The sequence below is a fragment of the Ochotona curzoniae genome, unplaced genomic scaffold, assembly GCF_017591425.1.
Source record: "Ochotona curzoniae isolate NIBS_2020 unplaced genomic scaffold, NIBS_Ocur_1.0 contig_4612, whole genome shotgun sequence".
Lineage (NCBI taxonomy): Eukaryota > Metazoa > Chordata > Mammalia > Lagomorpha > Ochotonidae > Ochotona > Ochotona curzoniae.
Window position 1 is genome coordinate 2,342,362 of NW_024466343.1, and position 22,159 is coordinate 2,364,520.

The 22,159-nt window shown below is 40.3% G+C and overlaps 1 protein-coding gene across 1 annotated transcript in view; it reads right to left on the minus strand.

Moving 5' to 3' along the window:
- The window catches only part of PTGER3 (prostaglandin E receptor 3), a 170,273-nt gene extending 157,692 nt beyond the window's left edge, over positions 1–12,581 (minus strand). Inside the window, exon 1 of the mRNA XM_040987208.1 lies at positions 11,656–12,581. Within this exon, the coding sequence (XP_040843142.1) occupies positions 11,656–12,540 (885 nt within the window). The 5' untranslated portion in view covers positions 12,541–12,581. The remainder of the gene's footprint in view (positions 1–11,655) is intronic.
- Positions 12,582–22,159: the final 9,578 nt, after the last annotated feature.

The following is a 22,159-nucleotide window of genomic DNA, read 5'->3' on the forward strand; positions in this document are numbered from 1 at the left end:
GCTTAAATTAAATGGTATTACACAGTTTCAATGTGATCTTTTTATTCTTACATTACCAAGATTAAAAAAAAATAATATTGTCATTGGGGCTTCATTATGACATAGCAGGTAAAGCTGATGCCTACAATGTCAGTGTCCTATAAGGGCTCAGGTTTGAGTCTTGACTGTTCCACTTCTGGTTCTAGTAACAGCCTGGGAAATCAGTGGAAGGTGGTTCAAATGTTTGAGCTCCTTCCACCTACATGAAATGAATGAAGCTCTTAGATCCTGACTTTGGCCTAACCCAGCCCTGGCCAGTGTGCCATTTTGGACAGTGAGTCGGTGGGTAGCAGAAATATCTTATTCATTCTCTCTCTTTCTCTTTCTCTCTCTCTCTGTCCCTCTCTCTATCTGTTTGTCTTTCAAATACACAAATACATATTTTAAAAATAGTGATGTTACTTGGTATAGAATTTATTCTGTATTTCCATCACTTTTACGTAAACTTGTGACTAAACAAACTTTTTTCTTGGATAATTAAATTATGAGTGATCAGATTTTCTCTCATATCTTTTTTTTAACTTTTATTTTGAATTTTCAATTTTATGCTACAAAAATGATGACTTTTCTAGACTTTCAGTACTATAATACCAATGATAATTCCAGAATTGTTAGAATAATATGTAGGTTTTGAGTAAGCTCCACTACCCGTCACTGACATGTGCCTTCTAGTGGTGCTCCAGTGAATATCCGGGGAAAAGACCGAAAGGGAAAACAACCTTCTGTGCTACCTGTAGGCAGAACAATGTTAATAGGTTATCAGAACTGGTCAGTGCGAGTTCCTTTGTAATTCTATGATTGCCACATTAGTTTAATTTAAGGCTCATGCAAATTTTATTCTGTACTGAGGGTTAGTAGCACAGATTCTATTTGGTTAACATTTCTTGTGAAGAGACGTAGGCAATTGAAGTTGTATCATTCAGAATATTGCAGACTAGCCTGATTTAGGACAATAGCTACAGGCACAATTAGTTCAACGAAAACATTTGGATGAGGTTAGGACTATGCCCAAAAGATCAGCAAGAAGAGGCCCCTGCAAGGAAAGAACTCAGACCTCAAGGTGTGGAAACAGATGAGGACCATTCTCAATCCAAACAAAGGAATGGCTGTTCATGTGTGGAGGGCAGGCACAGCTTGCTGTAGAACATAAGTCCTTCCCCCTTTAACAGCCATGGAGCAGAACATGCTTGACCAGTGACACTGGTCTTCAGTGAAGATAATGACAAATTCTCCAGGATTAAGGGAACAGGGATAGGATGCTTAGATTCGGGAAAATAACTGGAAGCTGTACAAGGGCATGAATTCCAGGGCTGAGAAAGAACAAAAGAGAGTTGGAGGCAGGTAGAGGTAGGATTGATGAATTACAATACCTTTAAAAGTTTATGCATGCTTAGTTCATAATTTTCTTTTAGTTTTGGAAACATGGTGTTTTATTACATGTTTAAGCCAATTAACCATAATCAAGTTGTGAAGCTGCCTGTTTGTATTCTCCAGTTCCCTGGGGAAAAGGTCTCTCTGGACACAAGTCAACATTATTATATAATAAAATGCCAAAATGATATTCCAAATATGCAATGAATATTGTCAGCTTGGTTGAGTAAGTCAATAATAAAACATTTTCACAGCACTGCATTTATCCTAATTATTTTCACATATGCTTATCTCATTGATTTTCATCACAATCCTATGAAAGTGTATGTGTCTTCATTTTTGTTTCTCAAAAAAAAAAAAAAAGAAAGAAAGAAAGAAAGAAAGAAAAGAGCTCATAAAGATATCAGGTGAATTGTCTGAGGTTACCCAACTAGTTGCTCATATAATAAGATCAGATACTGACTTCTAATGATGGTATTTGCATAGAAGCCAATAAGCATGTGTTGAGCACATTTTATATGGCAAGCAACTGCAATAGAACTAGGGGAAGAATAATGTGCAAGACAGAATTACACCTACCTCCAGGAGATCTAACTGCAAAAAAGACAATCAATACGTTCATTCACACATGACTCTAACAACAGCAGGTACTGTGGGACTAAAAATCTGGGAAAATAAACCTTAAAAAGACTGAGAAAGAAGGCTTCTCTAAGAGAGTCATTTTTAGGGGTGAGTGACATAGTTCAACTGGTTAATTCTCTGCAATCACTGGCCTCCCAAATGGGTACTGTCAGTGTTCTGGCTCCTCTACTTTTCATCCAGCTCCCTGCTTATGGCCTGGGAGTGGAGATGACCCAAAGCCTTGGGACCCTGCACCCTCAAGCGTGACCTGGAAGAGATTCCTTGATCTCGGTTGGAGATCAGCCCAGCTCCGGCCAATGCAGCCATTTGCAGAGTGAACCAGCAGATGGAAGGTCTCTCTTTCTCTCTTTCTCTTTATATAAATCTCACTTTCTAATAAAAATAAACCTTTTTTTTTTTTAAAAAAATCTATGTTTCCAATAAAAATAAATAAAACTTTGAAAAAAGAGTCATTTTTAATCCAAAAGAATAATTCACCATGACCAAATGGGATTCATCCCAGGGATGCTACGATGCTTCAATATATGCAAATCAACAAGTGTGACACATCATGTCAGTAGAAAGAATGAAAGTCATATGATCAGCTTGATAGGTGGATAAAATGCATTTTACAAAATTCAATATCCCTTTATGATACAACTTGGACAAATTAGATTCAGAAAAACCACACACCTTAATGTAATAGCCCATACAAGGCAAACCAACGCATAACATATTAGGTAAGAAAAGTTAAAGGGTTTAGAATAAGACAAGGATTTCCACCACTTTTTTAGTTTGAACAATTTGGCAAAAGAAACAAAGAGCAATTAAGTTGAAAAGGGGAAGAACTAAAACACCATTTATAGATGTCTTGAATAATATATGAAAAACCAAAAAAAATCCACCAAAAAGCTGTTATCACTAATAAATTAATCAAAGTGGCCGAAACAAAGTTAACATATGAAAATCACTTGTATTATTGAACACAAATAGTAAATTAAGAATGACCGCAGATACAGGGAAAAAATGATGATATTAGTGTGGAAACAATTGTATTACCCACTTTCCTGTAGCCCTTGACCCTTTGTACCCTAATCAAGTAAGTAAGATTATTAAAAAATTGTTTTTTAAAAATCTAGAAAGCAATCCCATTTTCCAATAGCTATAATATAAATAAATAAACAAAATACCCGTGAAGTACATTTATCCAAAGAAGTAAAATATCTCTACAATGGACATTATTAGTATTGATAAAAGAAATAGGCTAGGAAACAAAAAAAAAATGGAAAATTTCATTGTTCATGTGCTGGAAGAATCAATCTTGTTAAAATTTGCATACTATCCAAAGTGGTATACAGAGTAAACTAAATCACTACCAAAATTTCAATGACATTTTTTTCAGAGTAAGAAAAACTGCTGGTAAGATTTGTATATACCTGCAAAAGATTAGCCAAAATAATCTTGAGCAAAAAGAACAAAGCAGGAAACAGGTATTGTGGCACTGCAAGTTAAGCCTCTGTATTGAGTGCCTGCCTCTTAGAGTGCATAATTATTTCCAAGCCACATTACATCCAATCTAACTTTGTTAATGCAACCTAGGAGGCAGGCAGACAATGGCTCAAGTGCTAGGGCCCTTGCTACCCACGTGGAAGATTCAGATAGAGTTCCAGACTCCTGGCTTTGGATTGAGCCTACCCTGGTTGCTGAAGGCATTAGTAGATGAAAGATATCTCTCCGTCTCTAGATCTTCCCCTCTCTCTTTCTAACAATGCTTTTCAAGAAGATGAAGATAAATAACTTTAAAATATGAAAAGATATTTATTTTTAAAAAGAACAAACAGAAAGCATTGTAATACCTAAATTTAAAATGGATTACAAAGCTATGGTAATTAAAACATCATGGTATTGGCATTAAAACATCATGGCATTGGCACAGACCAATGGTACAGAAGAGACCTTACCAAAAAAAAAAATTATGGCAAATTGATCTTTGACAAATGTCCTCCAGATGTGTAATGGAAAAAGGCTAGTCTGTTTAATAAACAGTGCTGGGAAAACTGAATATTCACATATATAAGACTGAAAAGAATCCCCTATCTCTCGCAATGTACAAAAAAATAGAAAAAAAATAGAAAAAGCACTTTAGGATATTGGAATGGACAGGAATTTTCTAAATCTGGCTCTGAAATCAAGAAAAGCAAAAATTAAAAATATACAAGCAAAATATCATTAAACTGAAGAGATTTTACCCAGCAGATGAAACAAAAAAAGAGTGAACAATCTACAAAATGTGAAAAAATATTTACAAATTATACATGTGACAATCGATCCGGAATACATTTGGGACTTTAACAACTCAACAGAACAACAAATACTTCTTATCCAGCTCCATAATTATTGCTGTGAAAGAAGTGGAGGATGGCAAGTTGCTGAAGATGTTGCAATGGATGGCATGCCCAGATGCATTTGGGGGAAATGGTAGTGTATTGGGTCCTGCAGAGGACATCTACTACCATTGTAGAAAATGGAGGGCACAATGAATTGGACAACTCTGCCAACCAAGTGTTGACAGAAAGTATCTGGGCAAATGAAAACTCTAGGGTAGACTATGCAGTCAATAGACCTTTGAAGGGCTTTTTCATTCTTGGAACAACCAAATCAACAGCTTTTCAGAACTATCAAAACCATCTGAGCAGTTCTCTTGGAACACATTCCACATTGGAGACACTGGGATGACATTTGGCAGACATATCCTTCCCTGTGTACTGATGTTGTTAGGATACTGGGCACAGCTTCTCCCTTTCTCTCTCCTGAACAGCCACTCCCCCTCCAGGTACAGGAAGAAGAAAAGGAAAACTGCAAACTATGGTCTCATCCACTTTCCCCTGTTTCTCAATTCTATCCACTCTAATCAGTTGCCCACATGGGCATATATATGTTAATTTTACACACACACATATACACGCATATATAGCACACACTCTCATTACTGGGTGTGTATCCAAGGGAGATAAAAGCCATTTGTCAGATATTTGAATTTCTATGTTGATTGTAGCACTTCTCACAATGCCAAAAAATAAAACAACCAATATTTGCTCATTAATGAATTAATGAAGAAAACATGGTGTTCATGCACAACAGAATAGTCTTCAGCCATAAATGAAGGTTGAAGTCTTTTCATTTGCTGCAACATAGATGGAACTGGAAGTCACATTAAGTGAAATAAACCTAGCTCTCAAAAAACAAACATCACATGATCTCATTCGTACACGGGATCTAAAAAATAATTTATCTCATATGATGCAGTAGAGGGAGAGATGTGGAAAGTTCGGTTGGTGGGTATGGCTAGCTAGGAGTAAGGAATTCTAGAGTTCTACTGCAGAATAAGGTGCAATATAAATAAAGCTAATGTTTTTCTCTATAGAAATAACATGAAGATGGGTTTCTGGATATGTTCACAATTAATAAATGTATATGCTTGAAAGGATAAATGCATTTACTCTGCTCAGATATTCTAATTGTATACATGTAAAGAAAGACCACATGGTACCACATTAATATGTACCATTTATACGTGTATGTTAATTTTCTAAAGGAAAACAATTTGAAAAGAAATTCTTTTTCTTTTCAAGAGGGAAATATAGGGATACAGTTCCTCATCCAGTGGTTTAGACCCTGAATTAGAAGACAGGAACTTATTACAGGTCCCCCACTGGGGTAACAGATACCTAGTTATTTGAACCATTCATTGCTGTCTCCCAGGATACATAGTAGCAGGAAGCTGGAACCAAGACTCAAACCCAGATCCTGTAATGTGGGATGCGGCCTTGCTAAGCAGATGCTTAACCATGAGGGAAAATGCACACTCCAGAAAGTGACTTGTTTCCATAAACCTTTGCTAATCCAAGAGCAGTGGTTGCTTGAGAGTTACTGCTGCATGGCTGAGGAGTAACATGACAAGTGGAGAGTATTCCAAATAAAATGAGTTTAAAACCGCAAAGAAGTTCCACTCTATGGTGTTACTGCCCTGTTGAACTGTCATTTCTGTGTTAGAGTGATTTATTATGTTTACCATACAATGTTGTTGTATACTTGGACAAGTTACAAGGGGAACTCCAAGAAAGTTAAGCTCTTCCCTTTGTTGCCATTTTTAATGAAAGTTAGAAATTTTTAAACAAAAGGAGGACCTTTATGACTAGCAAACCTCAAGAAACAGAGTTGATGAAGTTGAAATACAAAGTTTCTACTCAAGTCTGTGCTAAGAGTTGAAGGAAAATGAGGGAGGCAGAATATGACCTGTTATGGTTGTAAATCTTAGAGTTTCGAGGCATGAAGGAGATAAATAAAGAACATAGGCAGATCATAAAAATGTTCAAATGTCAGGAGTTTTAGAGAGGAATTCTCTGTACTGCTGCAGTGCAACTTAAGGTGAAGACTGCAAACTGAAGTCTAGCATCAACAATTCCTCATCTACCTCCCTTTGTAACCTCCGATGAATCACAGTCTTTTACAAATGTTTATAGTGCATATTTCTGAATGTTATTCTCAGAAAACAGAATCTAGGGAAATTTTTGTAATTCAGTTATTGACCTTTACAGATTTTTCAAAAGAGAAAGGTCAGTAAATCACAATTATGTGTCAACATTAGCCCAATTGAATTTCTTCAAAAATGATCACTAAAAAGTGTTTGTGGGCCATCAAGTGATTAGTAAGTTAAGCCTGTAATTGAGGTGCCAGAATCCAGCTCAATATTTGTTTGTTGCATCATTCCCTTAATGAAACATTAATAAATAATATTACAACTTTTTTCTCATTCCTTCCATAATTCATTTCTTCCAACTTTCTCTACCCTAAGGCCCCAACTGACCTATAAAAATAGCAAGGCATAATTGATGTCAATCCTTATTTTCTGTGATAATCTATCCACACAATTCAGCCCTACCAAAAAACTCTTATCCCTATTAAAAAAAAAAAAAAGAATCAAAGCAAGTTCAGAATCAGTGAAGGTCTAATCTCGTTACTCATGAACTAATTATCTAAACGTGGTTTCTTGAATATTCATTCTCAAACCATGATTCCTATCATTGTAGTGTGCATGCTGTTCTCACTGGGTTGCATTCCTGGGCACGCTTGTTCTTAGCCATGAGATCTATTCTCCCTGGAAGGCTGCTCTAGTAAAATTACAAGTTGTTTCTTCGGAGAGAATAAGAACTAGGTACACTTGTTTCATATCATTCTTCTTTCATAGTTTCATTCACAACTGTCAAAATACTATTTCTCTCTGAATAGAAAATTGTTTTTAAAAAGAATTTTTGTTTGAAAATCAATTAGAGAGAGAGAGAGGGGGAGAGATGGAAAGAGAGGGTAAGATCTCTCATCTGCTAGATGGGTGTAATGGCCAAGACTGGGCCACGCTGAAACCAAGAACCAGGAGCTTAATACAGGTCTCCCATGTAGGTGGCAGGTGCCCAAACAGTTGGGTCCTTTTCGGCTGCTTTCCCCAGTTTATTGTCAAGGAGCTGCAATGAAGGTGGAGCAGCCTGAACATGAACCACCACCCATGTGGGATGCTAGAATTGCAAGAGACAAATTTATCTACCACAGCATGTCAGTCCAAAACATTGTAATTTTGATTGCTTTGCCACAACTTTCTTTAATATTTCTCCTATAGTGTCTGAAACATAGCAAAGAACAAAAAAAAGGTATAAAGAAGTCTGAAGGTTCCTAAATCTTAAAACACTAATTGTAAGTTTATTTTCCCATGATGGAAACTCACATGCTGAATCATGCTCCCTGAAGTAGCATTCTAAATACAGCAGAAATTCATAGGAATATAAGATGAGCAACTGAACAAACTTTACATGAATGTAAAACAACATTAATTCTGCCAATCTATTACACCTGTCACATGTGGTACATGCAAAAGGCAAATTTTATTTCCCAGAACATAGTAGTTACCCGTAAAGTTTAAAAAAAAAATCACAAATACATTGTGAAAATTTCTTGAACTGAAGTATCCCTATTGTAGGTACTGAATGGAGAATTTACTAGTTCAAGATTAAAGGCAAAAGCTTCTACAGCTACTTATGTCCAGGTCCAGGGCTAAAAATGAGCAATCATTCTTCATAACTCACCTATAGATATTCAGTTTTATTTTTAATTTTTTAGGCCTAATTTATTTTTTATTGAAAACTCAGATACACAGAGAGGAATAGAGATCGAGAGGAAGATCTTTCATCTGCTGATTCCATTCACTCCCCAAGTAACTGCAACAGCTGGAGCTGAGCCAATTTAAAGCCAGAATCCTGGAGCCTCTTCCGGGTCTCCCCAGCGAGTGCAGGGTCCCAAGGCTTTGGCCTGTTCTTGACTGCTTTCCCAGGCCACAAGCAGGGAGCTGGAAGGGAAGCAGAGCTGTTGGGATTAGAACTGGAGTCCATATGGGAGGACTTTAGCCACTAGACTACCATGCCAAACCTGATATTCAGCTTTATATTTCCTACTTTTAAGATAGTTACAGCATCAACAACATTCTACCTGATAGAGTGCTACGTTCGAAAACTACAAAATGTCCTCATGGCTTCCTCTGAAAAACATTTGAATGTTATTCTTCTTTCTGGAAACTTGGCTATTGAATCAAATAACAGGACTAATTGCTGAGTATATCTCATAAAAATCAAACAGAATAATAATAATAATAATTCAAACAACGTTGTGGAATGAGCTAGACAATTCCAACAGAAGGGTAATCTGATGCCTTACATAAACAACGACTGAGAAGTACATAGTTTCCCACTTAATTTCACAGCTCATAGTCATATTTCACATCTGTTTTCCAGTTAATTTTACATCCCATATTTATATTGAAAAGCTTCTAGAAAAGAAAAAGAAAAATAGTGTTTACATCATAATAAGCTTTCTGTTTAAGTATTTAAAGGTGGGAACTTGTAGCAGTGGGGTGCTTTCTTATCATGATATTTCTGCTCTACTAAGTTTTACAGCAGCAACAATTGAATATTACTATAGTTACAATAGTCTTCCAAGGAAACACATACTCAAGATCACTTTTAGTAAGGATTTTGGATAATTGGTTTAGTAACAGAAGCCCAAACCAACAAAAGGCAATAGGAACATAATTTTAGCCACAGGAAAAGAAATAAACAAAACAAAACAAAACAAAAATTCTTACTTTAATACTAATACACTGAAAACTCAATTTACTAAATTCTAATGTTTCCATTCTTACAAGTCCCTATCCAATTAAGAAAGCAGTTTTGCCAGTTTCTTTCCTTTGAAATTGTTCCAACTTGGTATTGTAGATCATTCTAAAGATACATGAAGGTTTAATCTCAGTGGAACATAAAAGATAAAAACATTTCCCTTTTAAAGCAGTCATTTTTGAAGCATAAATTTCTACTCTTCAACATTATCACATGTTAAATTTATTTTATTTCCAAATTAATGTTTTCTAAGAAAAAATGCTATAAATCAATGAAAATTACCTAAAGGAAAATACTTATTGAAACTAATAATTCTGAATATGTTTTTTTAGACCATTTTCAACATCATTTATATTTTTCCTAAAGGCACTATATTCATAATATTAGAATCAAAGCTTCCGGGCCCAGCGTGATAGTGTACCGACTAAAGTCCTCACCTTGATGTGCCAGGATTCCATATGTGTGCTGGTTCTAATCCTGGCAGCCCCACTTCCCATCCAGCTCCCTGCCTGTGGCCTGGGAAAGCAGTCAAGGACGGCCCAAAGCCTTGGGAGCCTGCACCCTTGTGGGAGACCTAGAAGAGGCTCTGGGCTTCTGGCTTCAGATTGGCTCAGCCCTAGGCGTTGCAGTCATTTGGGTAGTGAATCATTGGATGGAAGATCATCCTCTCTGTCTCTCCTCCTTTCTGTATATCTGCCTTCCAAATAAAAATAAATAAATCTTCAGTTTAAAAAAAGAACCAAAGTTTTCAAATTGAAAAAACAAAAAGAAAAAAAAAACAGCTTCTAAACATTATGTCCTATTTAAAAACAAAGAGAAAGTATAAAGATGATCAACTGCTTAGCTAAACATTTTATTCACACACTAACACACTAACATACATAAAAGTTATATTAACTGCCTTTTTTCCCTAGGATTTCAATTGTGTGATAGCAAAGTTAAATGTGCAGGACTCAAATGACAGTTGTGAAAATTTCAGATGCTGTTTGTCTTTCAAGTTGGTGCTAATTACTGCACTTCATGATTTACTATTCCAACATTTGTCCCTTCCGGTTGGACCACCTTCACACCTCATTCCTCAAACACAGAGTCAGTGTTTCTAAAATTGGTGCTGGTTTTGGTAAGCCTTGGTGATGACCCCAGCATGTAGTCCAGCCCTGGGACCACAGACCTGTTACCACACAGGGACTTGTGGGTAGCTGGGTTTCAATATAACTTGTCTTTTCACCACATGTCTCTGACTTGGAGCCAAGGTTGTGCTCCAAATATATCACACCAGTTAAACACATGTATTATCAAATATCTGTTTTTCCAAGTGCAGGGGAGGGGTGAAGGGAGAACAGCACTACATTTCAACTTTAAAGGACAACAGATTTAGAACTGTATATGTTACACTACTAGGTCAATGTATTCACTACATTGAACAGTACACTTACAATGGTTGAAATAGTAAACTATATGCCATGTGTGTTTTAGCACAATAAAAAAACAACACTTTTATGTGATAGAATGTGAAACATATTTCGTTGTATATATTTCAGAGTTTTTCCACAACAGTGTGATAACTTTCCAGGTCCAATGTGTAATTAGTGCTGACACTGTCAAAACAGTGCTCAGACATCTCTTTCACCAAACCTATTGGGCCAGGCTGCCCCAGGCCTAAATGAATATCCATTGTTCAGGAACTAGCAAACAGCATTGCCCACAGACATTTCCAGCTACAAACATCATAAAAGAAAACCTAAAAAATAACATCTAAGGGCAGGTGTCTGACAAGGAATGTGTGGAAGCATCACCTGTTCCTGGTACCAGTAGGGAGAGAGCCTGCACAGTGGAGGCTCTCCTAGCTCCTGACTCCGGAAAGCTGGCTGCCAGGGCTCAGAGGCCTGGTCCCATTGACTATCTGCAAGTTCAAGTGCATCCTAGAGGATCAAGCACACTCTAAAGAGTTAAGGCTGAGGGATGTCCTAAGCTGCGCCTCTCTCACTGTCCTGTGGAAACCTAGCACATGACCTGCTGCACAGCAAGGGTGCCCTGTGGGTGTGTTGTTACAGTAAGGGGTTTTATACCTGTCTGGAGTTACAGTAGTTTCCTTGTGCAGAGTGAAAAGTGCTTGAACTTGAGAGAGGTATTAGAAACAAGCAGAAAACATAATCCGTCATTACCATTCTGTTCCAACTATACCGACACACCTCTTCTTGCACTTGCCCTGATCTAATACCTGAGAGTCCTTTCCCCCTTCTCGGATTCGAATGACAGTAGTCCTGCCATCCTCATGTGTGCACAACCAGTGCCAGCACAGCACAGAAGCTGCCTCAGCGTCCTGCCACTGTAATCACACTCTGCAGATATGGCAGTTTGGAGAAGTCTCCATGTCCCTCCCACCCCATACCCGGCAACGACCTACCAGTAGGGGTGACCAGCAGACCGAAAGCACACACATGATGCCCATGAGTTGGATGGCCGTCTCAGTCGTGATCCGGCCCCACTGGGCACTGGACTGCGATGCTGCCGCCTTTGCTCGACATCGTGACATCAGGGCCTTAATGGTGGCCAAGTTGCAGGCGAAGGTGACAGCCAGCGCCAAGAGGCCCAGGAAGGCGAAAGTGGAGGCGAAGAACAGGTTACCCCAGGTGTGTGAGGGGCTAGTCCCATTGCCCCCTTGTTTGGTGCTGATGAAGCACCATGTCCCAGGCCACTGGATGGTGTACTGGCCCACCCCCAGCACTGGCAGCAGGGCGAAGGCAAGCACCGCCAGCCATACGCCCAGCAGCACGGCGCGAGTGGCGCGCGTCTTCATGTGGCTTGCGTACCAGTGTGGCGCACGGATGGCCAGCGCCCGCTCGACAGCCATAGCACTGGCGATGAAAAGCGAAGAGAGCCCAAAAACAGTCATGGTCAGACCGAAAAAGGTGCACAGGCGCCCCGACGGGTCGAGCTGCTCCCAGCGCTGCTTGGACAGGTATACCAAAATGACCAGCGGGCTCGTGAGTAGCTGCCCAACCAGGTCAGTGAGCGCTAGCCAGCCAATGCACAACAGGAACGACTTCTTGCGCTTGCTCTCCCGACGCCGGTAGCTCCGCGACACGAGTAGCATGGCCAGCGCGTTGCCCACAAAGCCGGTGATCAGCATGGTGAGCGGGAAGGCCACCGACACGGACCCGCAGTCCTCACCCGGCCCAGGGGGGCGTGTGAGGTTGCTCTGTGCCTCTGGCGCCCACATGCCGGAATAGGAGTCGTTGAGGCGGGTACAGAAGGGAGAGTTCCCGCCGTGTCCCCGAATTTCCTTCATGTTGCCTTCGAGGTGAGGAGGGCACGGCGTCCGGGCAGCAGTGGCAGTAGCAGCACCGGCAGTACTAGCGGTGGGAGTTGGCAGACGCGGCGTGGGCGATGGTGGAGGTCGGCTGCGACCGAGGCTAGGGCCGGACTGCCCCCCATCATGGGGGGCGCAGCAGCCTCACTCTGCTCCTCCCGCCACGGCCCTGGCTCCACCAGCGCGGCAGCCCTGCGCTTCGCTGGGGAGAGTCTGAGGCTCAGAGGCGCGGGGACCCACTATAAGGGCGAGGGGGCGGGGCGGGGCGCTCGGGGGTGGGTGCAGCAGTAAGGTGGGAGGAGGTTGGAGAAGCCGCTGAGCTTCTCCCTCGTCCTCGTCCGCTGGCCTGACTCGCTGCCTGGGCTGGGAAACCGTGCAGGCGCAACCTTTTGCAAACACACGGGTTGCAGGCGGAACAGGGCGCCCCATCTGCGGCTCTGTGCCCCTCCCAGTTGTCCCCAGCAGGCAGTAAGCGGCGTGCAGCTGGGCAGTTCTCCACTGTGAACCTGCCTTCTTCTTCTAGACACAGCCTGGTACAGGAACCGACCTTTCTGAAGCCGCTGAGTTACTGAGTTACTGTGGCAAGCGTTACACACTCGACGCAAGCCGAGATCCTTTCCATACTAAGCAGTAACTTTTTCCTCTTCCTAGTTTGAAACTCTATAAACCGTCTTGAAAAGGCCGAGCTCTCAAGCCGGTTGGATTGCACCGACACGACAGTTAATGGACGGAGCCTGTTGATTTAAGGGAATAGACACAGGGAAACCCAAAATAGGATGCTTGAATTAAAAGACAATTTCAACTGCCATCACTCACATAATCCTGCCTCTGCCTCACAATCAAGAAAGATGGGCTAAGGCAAAAAAAAAAAAAAAAAAAAAAGTTGGCACGGCTTGAAGTGGCGCAATTACCAGCAGCCAGAGAGGCGTAGGCGGGGCACAGCCAGAGGCTTTGCCTCACAAAGCCTGCAGCCTTCCTTTTCAACCTTGGGCTCATTCGCTACAACTGAAATTAGACACAGCATGTATATGCCATGGAGGCCTTCTAGCCACGTGTCATTCTTGCCTTTGATGTCACACACATTCAGTGAAAGCAGCGCTAAGCCATATTTATGCATTTCCCGCCATATTCTGCGTTTTTCCAAAATAATGCGTGTTTAACAAGAGTTTTCCCATCATCAGACACTCTACAACGTTTTCAGTGATAGCTTTCTCTTTGGGGTGACTGAAACGTCAAGAAGTTTAAGAGAGGCCTCAGGCATCGACGATCATGGTCATCTTTGTCCTCCGTGAAGCACTTTCCTATAGATATTTGTAACTGTTCCCTGAAAATGAGATTCGACTGCAAGTCTGGGTTTTGTTGCTTCCTCTTATTCAGGAAAAATAATAAATATCTACAAATCCAATTTTTCCCCATTGTAGAGGGCTATGGAATCCATTTTTCCAAATAACTAGCTGTCGGAATCGGTTCCATCAAAGTTCCCTTTCCCTGGCTTAGCTGATTTTGTGTGGGTATCATTGTTAGCAAAGAAGAAGAGCATGTGACCAGTCGTGTTCTTCTTCTTTTCTAACCCACATCATTTGAATTATGTACAAGCCCTTAAAATGTTCGCTATGAAGACTTTAAAGGAGGAAAAGAAATTAGCTGAAACACCTTAACATGCATTAATCACATCAGAAACTTCATTTTAATTGGTTCTATCATTTCAAAAATGTTCACTTTTAAATGTTATTTATGAAAGTGTCATATTTACAATAAGAACAAGGAAGAATGACATGATTTTAGAACATTCCCAGAGTTTTATCGTAATATATTGGAATTAATGTTAAGCCCATATTTGAGATGTTCTCCAAAAACAACATTATTAAAGTAAAATAGTAAGTGCTAATAGTAACTGGGTTCTGGCTGTCACATAAGCATTAATAATCTGAATTGTATTGGTTGAACTTCTACTACCCTCTAGTGAGCAAAAGGCTAATAACACCATGCATACTATTTTTGAGAATTTCTAAATGCTTAAGGAATGTTTCACTTCTTTCTCCTACTTTAAAAAAAAAATATTTTTATCGGAAAGGCAGCTCTATAGAGAAGCAGAGGCAGAGTAAGATTTTCCACTTGGTTCACTCCCCAAATGGCTGCATTGGTCAGTTAAGCCAATCCGAAACCAGGAGTTTGTGTGGGTGGCCCATGAAGGTGAAAGGCCCCAGGGCTTTGGACCATCCTCCACTGCTTTCCATAAGCAGGAAGCTGGATGGGAAGTGGATCATTTGGGCCATGAAGTGGCACCCATATGGGATCCCAGCACATGTAAAGGGGGGATTTAAGTATGAATACAGAAACGTGGTCCCTTAGTTTTTCTTTCAGTTCACAAACTGAAATATCTGGTTAGTCAATAAATCAACAGATGATTAAGCTGAAAGACCATATATTCAATTTGTTTTTTTTTTTTTTTTGCTTTTAGCATTTTTAAAGTATATAATCACCTAATTGAAATTCTTAGAACTGAAATCCTTAGAACTACTTTAAATTCATAAATTGCTTAATCATGTCATATCTTTGCTTAAAAATCAAATTTATAAATATTCAAGTTTGATTTTTAAATTTGCTTTTATTGAATCTTTGAGAGACACTAAACATGGATACAAAGCAATTATTAGTAAATAGCTTTACATATTTAGTCCCTTGATGGTTTCATCATGGAAGGAAGTCATGTTAATTTTGGTGTATTTTTACCTATTTAGTATTCAGTAAGCATGTAATCTTTATCAATCACTATTGTGATTTTTTTAAGGGAACAAAGCAACAGATAAAAGTTCACATTTGTGGAATTCATTTATTTATATGAGCCCTTAATATTAATTTTTAATGGAAAGGCAAATTTACAGAAATAGATTCCATCTGTTGGTTCATTCCCCAAGTGGCAGCAATGGATGAAGCTGAGGCTTTCTGAAGCCAGGAGCCAGGAGCTTATCCTGGATTACCCTCACAGGTGCAAGGTTCCAAGTTTGGGCCATCCTCCTCTGCTTTCCAAAGCCATTAGCAGAAAGCTGGATAGTAAGTGGAGCATGGACCCAAATGGGATGCCGGCACTTCAAGAGGGAGGACTAGCCAGGTCCTGAGACCTTTTAATTCTAAATCTCAAGTTAACAGAACATTTGATCCCAGGGAGGCAGGGTTTATGTGAAATTTGGGAAAAGCAATGTATAGTTTTCAAGGTCACATAGGAGTCTCAAGAGGATTGCTACATTTAACATTCAAACACCAATAGAATTATATCAACAGAATGAAGAGGATGTTATAAAGGTTTTGTTTTGTTTTTAGTTCATGTAAGTACTTGAGTCCCTTAATCTGAAAGCCTTTTCATCCTTTTTCTTTGTATGACTTTATTATTTGAGTAAAATTCTGACTTTGCAGTAATTTGAGAGGCATCACAAAGTTTATGGAAAAATGAAATGACAAGATAAAAATGAAAAATAGGAGTGAAACTTGAGCCTAGTAGTTAATACAATTCATCTTATTTGGGAGTAACTTGGTTCAAATCCTGGCTTTTGAAATCTGGCTTTAGTTTCCGGGTTACTACAGATCCTTGGAGGCAGCACCTTTAGAGACAATCACGTGGGAGACCCAGATTGTGTTTCTGGCTCCCAACTCTGGCCTGGCCCAACTCTAGCTATTTTATTTGGGGAGTGAAACAGCAGAACAGAGGTAACTATTTGTCTAATTCTCAATTTAAAAAAAAAATCCAAATTCACCAAAAAGCTATACACCTCAATGAGTTTGCATAACTTCACTTTTTGAAAGATTTTATCTTTATTGTAAAGTCAGATATGCAGAGGACAGAGGTGATCTTCCATCCGTCGATTCATTCCCCAAGTGGCTGCATGGCTGGGGCTGAGCCAATCAGAAGTCAGGAGCCTGGAGCCTCTTCTGGGTTACCCATGCAGGTGTAGAGTCCCAAGGCTCTGGGTCATCCTTGACTGCTTTTCCAGGCAGCTGGACAGGAAGGGGGGCTGCTGGGATTAGAATCGGTGCCCATGTAAGATCCCTGTCAGTGCAAGGCAAGGACTTCAGCCACTAGGCTACTGCCCCTGGCCTGCATAACCTCAAGTTAATAAAAGCTTTATTTCTCAATGTTCCGCTTAAATAAAAGACAATTGTGATCAATACCATCACACATCCCTAAAGAACTGAAGTTCTTACTAATTCAAACATGTCAGTACAATCTTTCAACATTAAACTTAAGAAAAATGGGTGCCTTTTAAAGTTTTTAAATTAGAGGGGGCCAGTGTGATAGCTTTGCACACACAGGGATCCCATATGGGCACCTATTCTAATCCTGGCAGCCCTGCTTCCCACCCAGCTCCCTGCTTGCAGCCTGGGAAAGCAGTTGAGGACAGCCCAAGGCCTTGGGACCCTGCACCTGTGTGGAAGACCTGGATGAGGCTTTGGGCTCCAGTCTTCAGATTGATTCATCTCCAGCCGTTATGGCCGCTGGGGCAGTGATTTAGCAGACAGAAGATCTTCATCTCTGTCTCTCCTTCTATCCGTATATGACTTTCCAATAATAATAATAAAAATCTTTAAAGCGTCTGATATAGAAAATCAAAAAGGAGGAGCCAGACTGGTACTTTAAGAGGATGTCTAATGACATACCATCAAAAGTGTTTAGAACCTGCCCATGTTTGATGAAAGCAATGTGCAAGCAATGTAGTAATACTCAGTGGTGTAGCTTTTCCAGGTATTTCCTTGCTTAAAGCATTGTCTGTCACAAAATCTCCCACAGTAACATGGCTTCACTTTGGTCCTCCAGAAAGCCAATGCATGCAAAGCCATCCGTATCACCCAAAACTGTTGCTATTATAGCAGGGTGCATCTGTTAGTAACTAACCAGGGTAGTGGTAAATCTCGAGTGCTAAACACAGCTATCTGCTTCTGTACCTGACTGGAACTAAGAGCCAAGTTCACTGATTAGTTGCTCCTAAATTGATTTGAAATGCCTGGCTGCTACAGGTTAATGAGTTCTTAACCACCCCCGGCTTCAGTCATGCAGTGTGTTGGTTCCTGGAATGTAGCTGGGCTTGCAGTTGCCAAGCACTCTTCCTTACATCCAACACTTGGGTCTGGTGTGATCTCTTGCTCTCTGCAACACTACGACTTTTGCTCAGACCAGGCAACTTTTGCTTTGACAGGATCACAGGTGTTGGTACCTACTGCTTTTGTTGCTTTTGCACAAATAAAGCCATATCTCATCTGTTCTGATTCTCCCAGTTTCAGCAGGGGCCTGGCAGCGTGGCCTAGCAGCTAAAGTCCTTGCCTTGCACACCCGGGATCCCATATGGGCGCCGGTTCTAATCCCAGCAGCTCCACTTCCCATCCAGCTCTCTGCTTGTGGCCTGGGAAGGCAGTCAAGGATGGCCCAATGCTTTGGGACCCTGCACCCATGTGGGAGACCTGGAAGGTTCCTGGATCCTGGCTTCGGATTGGCAAGGCACTGGCTGTTGCAGTCACTTGGGGAGTGAATCATCGCATGGAAGATCTTCCTGTCTCTCCTCCTCTCTGTATATCTGACTTTGTAATAAAAATAACTAAATCTTTAAAAAATAATAATAAAAACATTGAAGAGGAGCCTTCAGCAAGTTCATGATAGATGCAAATTACAAAACAGCCTGTATGTGGGCATGCCAACTTCAATGCTTGAAAAGAAATTCATATTGACTATAGCATGTCTGAACAGGATCTAATTTGAGACACAATGGACATGCCAGTTTGAAGGCAGACCCTTATCAGAGCGAAGTCTTCTACAACTGAAGAGAAAATACAAACCTTATAATGTAAGTTGAGTGAAAGGATGGTGAACTCATTGGCGCTTTTTAAAAAATGAAATTGATAATACAAAGAAACCAGCCATGGGCCTGGTGCAATAGCCTAGCGGCTAAAGTCCTAGCCTTCATTTGCTAAGATCCCATATGGATGCAGGTTGATGTGCTGGCTGCACTACACCCCATCTAGTCCCCTGCTTGTGTTACGGGTAAACAGCAGAGGATGGGCCAAGACCTTGGGGTCCAGCACCACGTGGGAGACCTGGAAGAAGCTCCTGGCTTTGGCCGTTGCAGCCACTTATAGAGTGAACCAGTGTATGGGCAATCTTTCTCTCTGTATGTCCTTTTGCAATAAAAATCAATCTTCACAAAGAAACCAGCCGTTCTTAAATAGAAAAGTCAATTTACAAAGGGACAAGAAAAAGTTGAAGATGATGTTGGCAACAGTGGAGTATCCACATCAATTTGCAAAGAAAAAAAATCAACCGTTCACACTTTAACTAAAGGCTGGCGATGAAAAGCAGGAACAAGTCAACACCACAGCCATCTCGGGTAGCTGGGCTTACAGAATTCCAACTGAAGATGTAAAGTGGAGCCAATGTTCTGCTTGATGGATGTCAAAACATTACACTCCTTCAGTTACAGGCAAGAGCACATCCTGTCATGGAAATCTGAGTCAAGGTCATGATGCTGAGAAATTCTAACAGAAGGAAATGAAACTTGACATAAGCAGGTATGGTGCTATGCAGCATACTCAGAAGTGGAAGTGACCCAGGCAGAGCAAGCGTGGACTACTCATGACAAAGGTCACGGTAACACTTTCTGGAGATGCTGAACGTATTTCGAGTATTCACTTTCTTAAGTGCTACACAATGATATTAAGGAGATTCTCTACGTTCAACCAGACCTGGCCATCACTGCAGTGCCATGCTAGTCATTGCTCATCAAACCAGGGTAATTTTCCGAGTTCTAATTTGTTAGTCTTTTGTTTTTATGTAAGTTTCCTACTCCTAAAAACATTTCTGAATTTCATTCTTTATGTTCTAGGTAAAGTAATGTAATACATATACAATGCAATGGCTGAATTCCTATGAACCTTGGTAGTTCTTGGCATGACTATACTATATGTGTGATTAGCATTACCTTAAGTCTGAAAACTTGACGGAATGGAAGCTAACGACAACTGCCTTTTTATTTCATTTTCCACAAGCTTCTTGTATTCCATCATTGTGCTGTCCACTTTTTCTGTCATCTTTCAGGTATTTATATTTCAACTAATGCTTGGTTATGTTTAGCAATTTTTAGCTCAGCTTTTTAAAAAGCTAGAGGTCTTTTACCCACCAATTCATCCCCTAAATGGTCCCAACAGCCAGAGCTGGGCTAATCTAAAATAAGCAGCAAGGAGCTCTTTCTCTAACAGCGTGGGTGCAGGAGTCCAGAGCTTTGGCCTTGCCTTGTCTTTCTCAGAACATTAGTGGGGAGCCAGCCTGGAACTGCAGCAGCAGCAGCAGCATATGGATGCCCTGCATGGCAGGGGGCATGCCTTGCCATTGTGCCAGCTGGAGTCTTTCTCCCTTTTCAAATTCATTTTATTTGCAAAGATAAATAAGAGACCTTCCAGTGTCCATTTCACCCTTCAAATCCTTGCAACTGGCCGAGTTGTGCCAGGTTGAAGTCAGGAGACTGCTGTGTTCAAAAATGTTTTAAGTCTGCTCGATAATTTAGATAGCTGAAGTTCCTATTCCATCTATATGCTTAACATTTTCACTTAGACTTTACTGTACTTAAAAATATTGCTTCTTATACATCTATTATCGCCATTGCTGTTCTGCTTAAGATTCTGAGCAGGTTCAACTTATGAATGACAAAAAGCTTCATGGGCCAAATTATTGGAGACTTGTTATCTTACTTCATGGCAGCTTATGTCAAGACAATCCTATTGTCAAGAGGACCCTCTGCAGACCTACACTGAAAACCACCGACAGCCCCGGACTCCCCCTGTGAACTTTGATGATCTGATTTCCTGTCTTACCCTCAGGTGAAGCAGAATGCAGAGCTCCACCAGGGTAACTGAAAAATTATCACCTAATAATGTATCTACACAGTTTGCCTAGTTTGGGGAGGAAGCATAACTTTAATCCCAATCCTCTGCTTCCACTTTTATTCTGTAAGGCTTACAATCTGATTGCCCAGTATTCCTCAGAATTTCAAAAATGAAACAGCTGTTAGTATCTCAAATATAAGTTTTCAAATTCTCAAATAAGACTGGCAATCTGTGTTCCCACCTCCCAGTTAAAAGCAAACATTTTTAACTGGCATGCTCTATGTCAACAGCTTGATTATAAAGGCCTATATCCACAGATGAGGATGAATACAACTTGATCCACTCATAACAACTTGCCCAGTCACCTCCATTTTGACTTTCTTAAGATTCATTTTTCTTGGAAAGTCAGATTTACAAAGAAAAAGACCTTCCATCCTCTGGTTCACTCCCCAAATGACTGCTTTGGCTAAAGCTGAGCTCATCTGAAACCGACCAGGAGATTGGCACCTCCTCTGGGTCTCCCATGTGGGTGTCATTCTCTACTGCTCTTCCAGTCCACAAGCAGGAGCTGGATGGGAAGTGGATCAGCTGGGATATGAACCAGCACCCACATGGGATTGCAGTGCATGCAAGATGAGGACTTCAGTCACTAGGCTACCACACAAGGCCCTTTTGACTGTCTTCTTTACTAAGTAGACATGCTTTTTTTAAAAATAACACCTAAGGTGTAAATGTACAACATCTTTATTTTGAGCTCTGTTCCTACTTCAAAACAAGGTAACTGTCTTACTCATTTTGCAAAAGCGCTACCATCGCACTCACTGTAATATACATTTCAAAGGGCGCTTACCCATTCATTGAGAAGTTCCTGAGGCTAATTTTGCAGATCACATGGCATATTAAAAATACAGCCAAGGGGTCACAAGTATTATTTAATACATCAAAATGTATGCCAGTGAGCTTATCTATTTCTCAAACTTACTAATCTATGATCTAAGGTTGCATACTTCATAGCAAAAGCACAACACAATTATTTACAGCTAAGGTTGAGTCTATCTTCCACTGAAACACAGCTGAACTTTTTCAGTTCATAAATGGCCTATTGCACTTTAATTGAAGTGGCCCTGACACAAACCAACCACTAGTTCCCACAGTGATCTAATTAACTTTAGTATAAAACTTCTTTAAGAAACGACAATCTTTTAGCCGAAAAAATAAACATTTATTCTGTACTAGTATTGATGGAAAAAATGATCTTTTTTCTTTGAGATGTTAACAGATAGTAACTTCAAGAGCTACAGTAGGAAAATTCAGAAACCTCACTGCACTCAAACTAGAGAAAACAAGGGTCATTTTAGTGTTCTCAATTGAATCACACAGGCTGAAAGTAGAAAGGCTGGTTGTGTGTGTATGGAATGGTATCTTGGGAGAGTGATCTGTGCAAGAGTGAAAATGTTATTTGCTCAGCATGCCTCACATTTCTAGTAAATATGCTCCATGTGTTTACACCAAATTGGGGAGTATGAGCACTAGGGGAAAAAACCCATAAACTTAAACTAAAAAAATCAAAGCAAGGTACTGCAAGGTTTTAAAGAAATGACAACACGAGTAGAATCATTAGCTCAAAAGGTATAGGGCTGAGGGCTAAAATAAAGTCTCAGTTCCAGCTAAATCAGGTAGTTTTTGGAGTGAAGAGGCAAAGGGAAATCCCAGAGATTTTATACTGATAATGCTG